The sequence below is a fragment of the Akebia trifoliata genome, chromosome 12 (assembly GCF_017979445.1).
Source record: "Akebia trifoliata isolate Shusen 1 chromosome 12, ASM1797944v1, whole genome shotgun sequence".
NCBI lineage: Eukaryota > Viridiplantae > Streptophyta > Magnoliopsida > Ranunculales > Lardizabalaceae > Akebia > Akebia trifoliata.
In genome coordinates this window covers 27,889,189-27,903,694 of record NC_141386.1, presented here as the reverse complement: position 1 = coordinate 27,903,694, position 14,506 = coordinate 27,889,189, and the positions used below count along the sequence as shown (strand labels likewise).

The 14,506-nt window shown below is 31.8% G+C and overlaps 1 protein-coding gene across 1 annotated transcript; it reads left to right on the top strand.

Annotated features, from left to right (window-relative positions):
- Window positions 1–2,011: 2,011 nt before the first annotated feature.
- On the top strand, window positions 2,012–12,276 carry LOC147389266 (protein neprosin-like). Its single transcript, XM_086418777.1, has 7 exons — window positions 2,012–2,207; window positions 4,609–4,695; window positions 5,750–5,959; window positions 6,286–6,441; window positions 9,723–9,776; window positions 10,571–10,717; window positions 11,790–12,276. The coding sequence occupies exons 1-7, from the start codon at window positions 2,040–2,042 to the stop codon at window positions 12,186–12,188; spliced, it is 1,221 nt and encodes a 406-aa protein (XP_086274903.1). The 5' UTR covers window positions 2,012–2,039; the 3' UTR covers window positions 12,189–12,276.
- The last annotated feature ends 2,230 nt before the right edge of the window (window positions 12,277–14,506 follow it).

The window sequence follows — 14,506 nt, the reverse complement described above, 5'->3', positions numbered from 1 at the left end:
TGTCTTCTTCTACCTTAAAATTAATCTACTCCACCCTTCAATGATTAAACATCAAGCAAACAAAAAGACCTTAACTGAGTTTACTTACTTTGATTTCATGCTTAATTGCTATGATGGGCTCCCTTTAAATTCCATCCCATTTCCATCAAATTTGTCAAAAAAACATATATAGCATACCCAACAAAAATGCAACCTCAATGGTAATGGTGTCCGTTGTAAAGTCTAGAAATGAATCGTATGAGTTCCGAAAGCTCGAATTGATATTAAGGTATTTAATCTTCATGATAAAACTTATACCCATTACAGGAGAATAAAAAGAAATTTAATTTATAGATAGAAAGATTATTTAAGTAGAAAATAAATCTAGTGTTTAATTTCAAAATTGAAACGTAGAGTAAAAATAAATTAAATACTAAACAAGAAATTTAGAAGAGATTAATGCTCTCTATATTGACGAAGTCGTGATGATCTAAAATAGCTTGAGAGGTGCAAACTGCAAAGGCAAGGGTGAATCCACGATTTGAGACATAATTAGAGATGAAGATTCGGCAAATTATGGATGCAACGACAATCACTACAAATAATAAGATTTCTAAAATAAATTTGAGGGGGCAAATGTTAGTTCTTTTTAAATTCAATATAAGATTTTGTAATACCCTATAAATATATAATGGTTTTAAAAAAAATTGAGGGGGCAATTGTTAATTTTCTCAAGGGTTAGTATTATAAATATATGGGAAATTTAAAAAAAATAAATTTCAGTGGGGTCTGTTGCCCCCCTCTGGCTCCACCCCTGGACCTGAGTAGAGGTGGGGAGATAAGATGAGAAAGGAGAGATTGGAAAGTTCTTTTTATGATTGGCTTAAGTTGAGCCTATTAAGAAATTTTCTTTCCAATGAGGTAAACATCAGCTTGGGATCTAGGCATTGGATCTTTAATAACCAGCGGCTGCGATATGGTGTTAATATTTGAGTCGTATTTTTTAAGTCAACAAAACCTAATTCCTATTTATATGTTAAGAGTCGTGTTAGAGTGACCTTAGCGGGAGACATCTTGACTTGGTGGTGCTCGCATGTTCGTAGATGCATTTTTCTCGTATCTTAGAAAAAACGCATCTAAGGGCATGTGCGTGCCACCGCGTCAAGATATCCCTCATTAAGGTCACTCCAACATTAATTAATCATATGTTAAATATTAGAGTCGTGCTGGAGTGACACAGGATTTATTATGATTCTCACAATTTTGACGTGGAGATGCATACATAACTATAGATGGTTTTTACTCGTATCGCGAGGAAACACATCTATGGTTATGTGCACATCCCACGTCAGACTTGTGAGAATCACAGTAAATGCCCTGTGTCATTTCAGCATTTTCCTAAATATTAAAGTTGTTAATGCTCCACAAGAGTTGAACACTAACAACTTTATCCAACGGATACATTTTTCTTGGAAATCCCTACCAACAACACAACGGTCATGATGATAGAGAGCATCAAACCATTGGTTAGACTAACATTTTCCCTATAAAAAAAATAGGAAATTGCTATCCTCAACGCTGGGTTGAGGCACTCCCTCCACATGATTGATGGGATGGTAGAGATTCCCAAGAAAAATATATCCCTAGGAAAAGGTGTATTAAACCCGAGAAATTGGAACTAATCTCGATAAAATTTGTGTTTTTTCTCAAATCCTAACGGCCATGTTGATGAACAACCTCAACCATGGGTTAAGGTTAATTAGAAAAGTCCAAAAAATATTCAAAATATGTAAGTTTCATTACCACTTCATTAAATAGATCGTTATTATGAGTTATAAATACCTAAGCCATGAATGAAGATTAATTGGATTGGGGTAAGAAAAATCCAAAATATTTAGGCTTCATTACCACTTCATTAAATAGATCATTATTATGAACACCTCAGCCATTAATGAAGATTAAATATTAATAAATATGGTACCCATTACTAAGTAGGAATGCCTTCATTGTGTTATTGTATATAAGGGTAACAATAGACTCTTCCCCAAGAACTGTAAATCATGGCTTCTAGAGATCTTGCCACTATGTTACTAGTCATTTTAGCTTTGGGTCTCTTCCTTTCATGTGGCCAATGTAGTGTTGAAGGGACAAGTTTGTCCATAGAAGAGGATTTGGAGCTTGAGAAACAACTCAAGATTCTTAACAAACCTGCTGTCAAAACCATTCAGGTAAATCCTATGTCTTAGAACTTGATGAAATAACTCGCTCAAGTCTGACTCATGAGTTGTACAATTATCTCAACTCGATGGAAATCTCTTCCAGTGAAGTTGAGTTTTTGAGTTTTATACATATAGTGAAAAATGTGCAACATTTCACTCAAACTCGGAAGCAATCCCATTGAGCTATAACCTTTATACTTGGAATTAGCTATTTTCAACAATTTTTTTATTATTATTGGTAAACCTGTTTTTAATGAGATCGAAAACTTCGCCGTATCATCACCTACATATAGATTTTAGAATAATTTACCAAAACGGTAAAAACAGTAAAATATATTTTTTTATACCGAAAATATCCTTTTTTTGTTTTACATATGTATTTACAATTTTAACCTTAAAAAAATGAAAATCCAACTAAAAAGATTCACTCTCTTTCGGTAATCCAACAATCATATGTATTTACAATTTTTTTACCGAAATCAATTTTATTTTCGTAATTTCAGTCAAAAAATAAAAAAGGGTATTTTCGGTAAAAAAAAATACATTTTACTGTTTTTACCGTTTTGGTAAAAAAAAATAATTCCAAAAACGGTAAATTTACCGTTTTCGGAATTATTTGCTATAGTGTACTGTTTTGGTAAATATTCGAAATGTTGTGCATGTTTTGGTAAATCTGCCCATGAAAAATGACTAGTGAAGAAAAACTTATGATCTTGGCTGTAAACCCAAAAGACCATAAGATTTAATATTTACATATATGGTCGTGATCATTTGTTTTTTCACGAGACATTTGATCCCAATCTATATATATATATATATAGTCCCATTCGGCAGCCAACGTTAGCGAGCCAACATGGGACCCAACGATTTTTTCATATATATATATGGGGACGGTTCAACAGCCCTAAAGTTTGCCTAGTTTGGTGCTAAACATTTTTCAAAATATGGGTTAGAAGCTTTGGAATGAGCTGATTTTTTGTGAGGATGATCTCTATGATGAGGAGATCATCCTCACCAAAAATCAGCCTATTCCAAAACTTCTAACCTCATCAAAAGTGATTTACAAAAATTAGACGGTCCACGATTCTTCAACTTGTAAACTAGGGTTAGAAGTTTCAAAATGAGCTGATTTTTTGTGAGGATGATCTCTTCACCGTAGAGATCATCCTCACAAAAAATCAGCATATTCCAAAATTTCTAACCCCATCAAAAGTGATTTACAAAAAATATTTGACACCAAACTTGGCAAACTTTAGGGTTGTCGAACCGCTCCCTATATATATATATATATATATATATATATATATATATATATATAGGGGGGCGTTCAATGGCCAACTTTTTAGCAAACTTTTTGGCAAAACATTTTTCAAAACATGAGTTAGAGGTTTTGGAATGGGCTGATTTTTGGTGAGGATGATCTCTACGGTGAGGAGATCATCATCACCAAAAATCAGCCCATTCCAAAACTTATAACCCCATCAAAAACAGTTTACAAAAAATGGACGGTCCACGATTTTTCAGCTGGTAAACATGGGTTAGAAGTTTTGGAATGGGCTGATTTTTGGTGAGGATGATCTACTCACCGTAGAGATCATCCTCACCAAAAATCAGCCCATTCAAAACCTCTAACCTATGTTTTGAAAAATGTTTTTCCAAAAAGTTTGCAAAAAGTTTGCCCTTGAACGCTATCCATATATATATAGATGAGAGTGGATCATGGGACATATGTAAAAACAATGGTTTTTCAAAATATGCATGGGTTAGAGGTTTTGGATTGAGCTGATTTTTTGTGAGGATGGTCACTATAATGAGAAGAACATCCTTATAAAAAATGAGCTTAATCTGAAACTTCTAAGTCCATCAAAATTGGTTTACAAATTATTGGTAAAAAATCGACGATCCACATTCTAAATCATTTTTGATGGGGTTATAAGTTTCAGATTGGACCAATTTTTTTTTTTTTAGGATGATCTTCTCATCGTAGAGATCATCCTCACAAAAAATCAGTTCAATCCGAAACTTCTAACCCATATTTTGGAAATTTATTATCATTACATTGTTTTTACATATATTTTTTCATGTCCCATGATCCGTCTCCTATATATGTGTGTGTGTGTGTGTATGTGGAATGCTGACGTCCAAGACCTCATGGGGACGTTAGCATTCCCCACCACATTTTTTTTAATAATACGCATGTCCATTTTATCTTTTAATGAAAAAGACATAAGTATGTTGGTATTTTTACATAATAAATACTTGTCTTTTGATGGATGTTCCACAATAATTTTTCAGATTCAAGTGAACTTTTGTTGATGATTATGTCAAAACAGACTGAAATTTTGTTAGGTATGTCTCCAAGTATAAACAATTCGTTGTACATTAATCATGAACTTTACGATTTTGACAGACCGGAGAAAACAATATCTTTGATTGTGTTGACATCAACAAGCAACCTGCTTTCGATCATCCCCTCCTCAGGGACCACAAAATTCAGGTTCATTATTACCCTTGGCTTTACTTTTCAAATTGTATTCGAACTTATAGTTAAACTAATTTATGATTTGTGAATGTAGGTTTTATTAGATTTTTTAACTATTTTTGTGAATTACTGACATTTCTCCCTTGAAACAAATTGATTGATAATAAAATTTGATAATTAATCTGAAAATATAGATAAGAATTAGGATAAATAATTTCTATATGGTTAATATGATCAAGGAAGATAATGTAGTTTTTTACAATTTCTATGTTCTTAAGGTACAAGTGTATCCTTGTTTGTACCTTTTTTCTCTCTTTCTTTTTTCTTTTTTACAAAACCTTGCTTAATTAGCAACTTAAGAATATCATCATATTGCTAATAATTATATGAATAATGTTAAGCTTCTATTGCAATACATCTTTGGTGTAGGAAAGAGTTTTCAAAGTATAAAAAAAAAAGATGTTAAGTATGAAAAAGAATTTCGAATATTGTGAATGATGGATGAGATGGGATTGAAGTTTATATTGAACACGAATAAATAAAAAATAGGCTTAGGTAGTATTAAATTCATGCTATATGTGTGTAATATTTTCCAATCAATCAATTTAATTTTTTCATAAAGTCAAATAAATAATTCTATTTATATGGGTTAGAAAGGTCAAAATAAACTGATTTTTTTTTTTTTGTGAGCATGATCTCTATGACGAGGAAATCATCCTCACCAAAAATCAGTCCATTTCAATACTTCTAACCCTATCAAAATTGATTTATAAAAATCGTATGATCCACGATTCTTAAACTTGTAAACTAGGGTTACAAGTTTCAGAACGAGCTGATTTTTGGTGAGGATGATCTTTTCACCATAGAGATTATCCTCACAAAAAATCAGCCAATTCCAAAAATTCTAACCCCTATTTTGAAAAATGTTTGACACAATGTTTGACTCTCTTTAGGGCCTCTGAACGCTTTCCTATATATATATATATATATATATATATATATATATACACCTTTTTTCTCAATAAATTACTTCTACAAGATTTTTTGACATATGTACTAACTTGTGCAGATGAGACCTAGTTCTTTTCCAAAGGAAATATCCAAAGCTTCGTTAACCTCAAAATCCATAATGTTTGGACTTGAAGAAAGTGGAGGTTGTCCACCAGGAACCGTCCCCATTCGAAGAGTTCGAAAGGAGGATCTAATAAAAGCAAAATCACTCTCAAAAGGACATGCTACAAACTTACAACCTCAAACAATTCGCTCACCTGGTCATCATGTCAGTCATGATCTCTTACTACATTATTATTATATCTCAATTTTATTACCAATGTTTTTCTCTTATAAGCATAATAGATTATGACACCCCATTATTTCTTCTCCTACAAAAATATTGAACCCATTTTTTATCCTCTCATTGATTAAAAAAGCCTTCCAATGACATTAAACAATTCCCATAAGTCTAATTGATTTCAAAGCTTCATATATTCATTCGTCATTGCTAGCTAGATATAGATTAATGTTTAATCATTTTAATTGTTTAACATTTTATAAATATACATTGATTGACTACATATATATTTTTTATTTTATCTTATATATCAGCTTGCAATCGTTAGAGTACATGGTGATGGATTCAAAAAATATTATGGAGCACAGGCTGATATTAATGTACAAAATCCGAGAGCACCAACCTCACAATATAGTGGTGCATCTATATGGATTGTGAATGGTGATAATAGTATACAAGTTGGATGGTCGGTAAGTAATCCCCCCTTTTCTTGAATCTATAAAATGTATTTTTTCTTATGGTTTTCTAATCATTAGTTTAAAGTAGGGTTGGCAATGGATTGGTTCAATATTGGATCAGTGTTACTCCGATCCGAACGGATTAATGAATGTGTGGACTGAATCTGATCTGTTTCATTTCATCCTTAATCTGAAATCGATTTGGTCCAATCCGAAGACAGGCCTTATTTTCAAATTATCAATGTTCAAAAATTTTAAAATTTTAAAAATCTACTTTCCTACTACAAATATAGAGGGAAATAAAAAAGACAAACATTTTTTTCTATATGTATTTATATAAAATTAAGAATAATAATAAAAACTATTGAAATATGTTCAAATCAGATTGGGGTACATCCAAATCCGATCCGAAACTATTCTGGGTCTAAGATTCCAATCCGAATCTAATCCAAAATTTTGATTTTTCATGTTTTTTCGGATCGGACCGATTCAGACATCGGGTATATTTGGGATCATTGCCTGCCTTAGTCTAAAGGTGTTATCATTTAATTTTTTAGCTGTGAAATACTCATTCCTAGGGATATAAACGGATACAATTCGAATTAGATCAAGGTTGTCCTAGGATCAATCTAGTAACTTATTGGATATATATGGTTATAGAGTTGAATCTTTAATAGACATAAATTTGACCCAAGGAGCTCTATATATATTATAGTAATAAAACACACTTTGTAGGGTCGATTTTTGTGGGGGAAAAATTTCCATCTAATTAGGATAAACATCAAATCCAACGAAGGACGGAACCTGGATTTTTAGTTAGTAGGGACTAAGCATTAACAATAAAAATGTCATTATCCAACGTTGAATGCATGTCACTATTTTGAAAACACACACGCATACATATATATATATATATAAAGTGTCACATAGAAAAGAAGATTTTCCAAAATTTTGAAGATAACAACTTCTTTATTAAGAAAGAAAAGTTTCTTGACCACATTACCTTATGACATCCGAAAACATGATTTATGCCACAAGGTTGTAGAGCAAAAAAATTTAAGAGCTTTGAAAAAAAAGTTATTTTAATTTTAATTTTAAATTTAAGAGTTCCACAACCGTCCATTTTCAACACCTCTGATTAGGCACCAAAAAGTCTTTCTTTTAAAAATTTATTTTTGAATTTGAGTTTTTCTGTGAAATCAACAATGTTGTGGTGTTGGATTGGCAATTTAATAATCGATGCGGGTCTAACAACCGTAGAAAGATTTTAAATCTTACTAAGTTATTGAGATTAACCTAACTCATTTTTGGCTCATTGTTTCAAAGTGGAAGTGTCGCCCCTTTAATTTATAAAGGGTATCTCTAAAGTAAGGGTCCCTTTCAGCAACAAACATTTTGACAAACATTTTGGCAAAACATTTTTCAAAACATGGGTTAGAGGTTTTGGAATGGGCTGATTTTTGGTGAGGATGATCTCTACGGTGAGGAGATCATCCTCATCAAAAATCAGCCCATTCCAAAACTTCTAGCCCCATGTTAACAGGTTGAAAAATTGTGGACCGTCCATTTTTTGTAAACCATTTTTGATGGGTTAGAAGTTTTGGAATGGGCTGATTTTTGGTGATGATGATCTATTCCCTGTAGAGATCATCCTCACCAAAAATCAGCCCATTCCAAAACCTGTAACCCATATTTTCAAAAATGTTTTGCCAAAATGTTTGTCAAAATGTTTGTTGCTGAACATTTCCCCTAAAGTAATTCAGTGCACACGTGGGTGACGAGTCTGCCCTACCAGGGATGCGTGTACGTGAGTTTGACAAACATAGAGGCTATATTTAATATGGAGCAATGCAAGGGGGCTAAATCACAAGTTGTTTTTTAAAACAAAAAGTTCAATGGGGGCCACATTTACATAAAGCAAAACAAGGGGGCTAAATCACAAGTTGTTTTTGACAAAAAAAAAAATTTGTTCAGTGGGAGCTCTAGCCCTTACTTGTCCTTAGTTGGCCTCTCCCCCTTGCATCTAACTACAATTTTTGTGATTCCCACCTTATTACCTTTCCTCTTCACCTCTCTAACTTTACTATATTTTTTCTCTTACTCTTTTAACACTTTATTATTTCATCTTTTATCCCTTAGCAAGTTTTTTACTATCTCCTTAATCCCAAAGAGGATGCCCATGTCGTAGGCATAAGCGAACTCTAGTATATATAATTATAGTTAGGGTAAATTACACTTTCACCATAATTATATATTGACCCCTTAATGTTTCAACAATTGCATTTACCTCCCCTATAGTTATCTAACAGGTTCACTTACCCCCTTCCGTTGACTTTCTGACAATCAAACAATTAAAAATTGATTTTTGTATGTTTATAAAAGTGATTTTACCCTTTTAAAAATGTTACTTTCAACCCTTATGAATGCTTAGTTGGGGACATTTTAATAGATTTGAAATTTAATTAAAATTTTTTTTTTTATATAAAAAACCATAAAATGAGAGTAAAATATTAAAATAACATCTTAACTTTAACACTATGTGTGAAAGGGAGGTAAGTGCAATTGTCAAAATGTTAGGGGGGTGACATGGATTTGTGCCAAATCATAGGGTGTCAAAGTGTAAATTACCCTTATAGTTATAAGGCATATCTGTAGAATAAAACGCATTGGTTGTCTTCTCAATGTTTACCTCCTCACGAAGAGGGGGTTTAGATTCAATCTCGCACTCATCTTGAGGACGGTTTTTAATTTTCTTCATTCTCCTCACTTTTTAATAATACCCCTCTAATTTTATTGTCTTTCCTATTCTTCTCCTTACACCCAAAAAGAATGCTTACAGCACAATCAAGATCTTGTATATAAACAAAATATGTGATTGAATTCCAAATCATTCAATTAGACCCCATAAGCTAGAGTTATTTTGGCGTCAGCATTTCAAAAGTGATTGTGATTAATGATCATCATCAAAGTCATTTTATGAGCAATCCCTTGCTATAGATAGAAGCTCAAAATTCCAACATCCAACAAATTCCAATGGAATAAAGTTATTTTCAATTTTAATTACATTATCCCGAGATTTCTTTCTACTGGTAATCTATTTTTGAGTTGGCATGTTTTGAAATAATTGTTGTCGTAACAACATGTAACATTGTCGTTTGATATTTCAGATTTTAAATGATACTTTTCAAATTTAGTGATCAACATTATTTTTGTATTTTTTAAATAGTGATCTTGATAGAAGTTTTGAAACTTATATATAAGAACTACTCTAATCTATTTGTTTTATCTTTCAGGTGAATCCAAAATTATTTGGTGACGATAGCACTCATTTGTCTGCATATTGGACCGTAAGTTCTGCACAACTCATTCAAATATAAATTTTAAGATTCTAGTGTCCAATTGTGTCGGGAATAGAAAAGCATTCAATGCTAATAAGTTTGCTTCATCATATTTATAATATAAAAAAATCACAATCCACAATTTAAGTTAATCTCATACTCCTACAAAACAAGTCTACGTCATAAGTGATTGTTGTGTGGAAGTGTAATAAGATTTTAAAAAAATAACAAAACGAACACACAAGATTTACGTGGTTCGGCAAATTGCCTACATTCATGGGGGAGAGGGAGAAAAATCTACTATCAACGATAAAGATTACAGACTCTTTGTCCCAATCGTAAGAAACCTCATAGAGCCAAAAAAAAAAAAAAAAAGAAACATAAGAAACCCTACTCAAAAATATATACCAAAAAATAAATCGACTTGGGGGCGCTGCCCCCGAACCTCGCATGGGCCCAATCAAATAATTTGACCTGAGACCTTTCCCACTTGCTCTTGGCCAAGCCAACTACACATCGGGAAAGGTCCCTTCTGATACTGTCTTGCCTCTTGAAGTCCAAGTCTAATAAGAATACTAGACATCTCACACCAATGATTCAATAAAATCATATAAAAATTGAAAAGAATATGCATAGGCAACCACTTCCCATTAATCTTTTTCTTTTAAAACGATTTCAGACATTAATTTTGTTCTCACATGTCACGATATTGGTGTTAGAACCAGAAAAAAAATTTAGCATATAGTCATGATAATGGTTATGAAAATGATGATCGATGGTATCCTCTATTATTTGTATCACAGGCTGATGGAGGTCAACATACAGGTTGCTTCAATGTTCTTTGCCCAGGTTTTGTACAAGTTGATTCTAAAGTAGCCTTTGGAGACTGGTTTCCAAATGCCTCTCGTTATCATGGGGATCAATATACTGCCAAATATCAAGTTATCCAGGTAAAGACATTGATTTGTACCATTCTTGATGAAAATTATTACATTTTTTTATTAGCAAATTGTAGTTTAAAAAATAAAAATAGATTATCATAAAATATAAAAATAAAAAATAGAATACTATAGGTTTTGAACCAACATGAACCCTAATTGAAGTAGTTCTTAAAAAAACATGAATGCTAGACTTTCCCAGACTTATTGAAGCATGTTCAAGAAAAATAGTGGATGAATTTTTTGATGCTCATGCCTGAGTATGTTTTTGTGAAAAAGGATGTTCTCTTAAATAGATTATTTACTAAATTGTATTATTTAAGTATTTTTATTTTAAAACTAATTTTCAAAAGAATTTTAATAATAATAGATGTTTATATTCTTTAAGTTAGAATCATTTTCGAAAGATTTCTAAACGTCGTGCCAGACATTTTTTCAATATATGGGTAGAAGTTTTGGAATGAGATCATTCTGAAACTTCTAACCCCATCAAAAATGATTTACAAATCATCAACTTGTAAACTAGGATTAGAAGTTTCAGAATGAACTAATTTTTTGATAGGATGATCTCCTCACTACAGAGATCACCCTCACAAAAAAAAAAAGCCATTCCATTCCAAAACTTCTAATTCATATATTGAAAAATGTTTGGCTCTCTTTAAAGTCTCTAAATGTTCTTCAGATTAGGATCCCTTAACTCTTAAGAATGAGTCATAAAAAAAACACATGATCCCACTTCTTTAAATGCAAAATCCAATGATTAAGATTTATTCTTGTGATAAGTATCTCTGAGATTTGTATTATCAAGATACTCATAAATCTCAACCATTGGAGTTTGTGTTTAAAGGGTTGGGATCATGATATTTTTTTATGAGTCATTCTTCAGAGTCAACCTATATATATATATATATATATATAACACCTCAATTCAAATCCCAATCCAAAATACAAGAATCGGATCAGAAGGGATTTGAACAAATCTATTGATAACCCTAATTAGACATTATAAACATCCCAAAATTATATTGCTTTTATTAAACATAATGTTCATCATTGTTTCACAATTTTTATTTATTTATTGTAGGACCCTAAAACTAAAAATTGGTGGTTTGTTCTCCCAAAGAGAAATGTCCATGTTGGGTATTGGCCCAAGTCTATTTTCACCAATTTAGCTACATTTGCTACTGATGTACACTTTGGAGGTGAAGTGTATAACAACATGGGTGCAGTCTCCCCACCAATGGGAACTGGTCATTTTCCACATGGAAAGAATTTCAAGGAAGCATGTTTCTTCACCGAACTTAAAGTGGTCGATCAAAATAACAAAATTGTAGATCCCGATGAGCTTAATATTGACACGTGGCTGGATTCCCCTAATTGTTATATGGTGGAGAAACATTATCAACCACACAAATTTTGGATGTATGATTTAGGGCACTATTTGTTGTTTGGGGGACCTGGTGGGAATAATTGTGGTCCTTAATAATAGTATTAGCTATGTCAATTTGCAATTTAGTAGAGAACAATAATATTTATATGTAATAAAATTATCATCATTTATGCCTTGTTGTTATATTTGGGATATCGACCGCATGAATACTATTTTCTTGTACAACAATATCTAGATCTATGTCTTGGCTCATGGCATACAACAAGGACGATAGATTGATAAAGCCAAATATAAACTAATAAATTTGGGCTTTTTTTTTTAGTATCCCCACCTTTTGGTGAGACTAATCTTTTCGAGGTCGTGTTATGAGTTATAATAGGTAAATAGTCACATTTACTGTGGAGAGACATATAAAGATTCGAAGTCATGACCTGAGGAGTAAATCTAGTCACTTTCTTACCATCTCAGTTGTCCCTCGGTGCGTAATAAATTTGGGCTTTGCATGTACCAAATGACATTAGTTCGTGAAGATCTACATAAAACCATCCATGTTTTTCTTAGTTCTTGAGGTGAATATGGTCACAAAATTTTTGTGAGAATGCCTGAGTTGTGATGTATATTTTCGAACTATCATAGAAGATAATGACTACCAAATATAAATATTATACCATAAATCTCCATCTAAGTACACATAATTTATATCAAGCAAGTGAATGTCCAGTCATATAAAGCAAGCTTATCATCTATTAACTATACACATTGTGGAATTGTGGTTGGATTCTTGTACCCTTGGTATGCCATACCATCAATAAATACAATTATAGGTGTGAATCTCGATGAATCTATGGTAATCGAAAATTTACGAGTCACACATACAGGAGATTGGGTTGCATGGTTCAAAAGACCACCTATTTATATGGATTACACATCCACGTGACACCCAAAAAACATGATTAATGTTATATTGATGTAGAGAAAAATTGTAAGAACTCCAAATATAGAACCAAAAAAAAAAACATATTTTTCTCATCGATCAAGATATTTTATATTTAGAAGTTCAATAGCCGTCCATTTTCAAAGCCTATGATCAAGTAAATAATACAATTTTAATTATCTTTTTTTAGTCTTAGTGTAAATCATGAACCCTAGAGGGTTGAGGTGTCATTCTCACCATCCACATGACCAGAACAATTCATCGAGGTAAATGGAGGTGGTAGGGGTGTCAATGGTTTGATTCCGGTTCGGTTCTTTAGGTATTTAGAACCAGAACTATTGTATTTTTGTGATTACAATTCTTGCATGTCGATTCCAGTTCTAGCCCTAAAATAAATGGATTCAGAATCAGAACCTCAATAAATGTGGGTACCTGTCAGTTCTTTTATCAAGAATTGGATGGATAAAAACTATTTTGACTTATTGTAAAAAAAATCATAAAATTAACATGTACTTTGCAAAAAATCAACTTAATTACACTTTTGATCTACAAAAGATTGGAGTTAATGATTTTTTTCTTCAAAAGTTAAAATTTGTTTTCATTACAAGTAATCAACTTTTAGAAGAGATTATCTACTTTAAGCTCCAAAACATAATTTATATGATAATTTTTATGTAAAATATATTAATTTAAAAATGTTAAATCATTTATAATATTAAAAAAATTACAAAACAAACCGGTTCTAGGTACTCATGAGTACCCATCTAATAGAACCTAACGGTTATGATTCCTATCTGTTCGGTTCCATTTTATACCTCACTCTAATCAATTCCAATATAAAAGGGAATTAGAACTGTGATTTCAAATTCAGGTAAATGGGCACTCATAGACACCGCTAGGGTGTGGGTAGATGTAATCAAGTTTCATTATAGTGATATGTATAAATTTGGAGAATACATATCTTAATTTTGAGATTTAAGTAGGTAGAATATTGATTTTAAAAAGAATTGTTTTGGACAATAAATCGAAGATGAGGTTATTTAAGTATTTTTATTAGTCTCTATTTAAGGATCAAAGTCAAAGGCACGTATTTGAAAAGGGTAATGCTACAAACAACTCAATTATTACCAAGGGCACCCCACACCATAGTAAAATTGTTTTGTCTTATATGAGTTAAATTTTTTGGAATGAACTAAGTTTTGATGAGGAGATCAACCTAATCAAAAATCTCCTCTCATCAAAAATCAATCTATTCTGAAACTTCTGACTTAAAAAAAAATAATAATTAAAGAATTATAAATAATTCATTTTTTTAAAATTATTTTTGATGGAATTAGAAGCTCAGTGAGGAGATCGTCCTCTTTCCAAAATCTATTATTAACCCATAATGAAAGACAAAAGAAAATTGGCTATGGTGTGGGGGCGCCATTGCTAATAATTGGAGTGCCTTTATTTGAAAACTCTATGGTACCTCAAA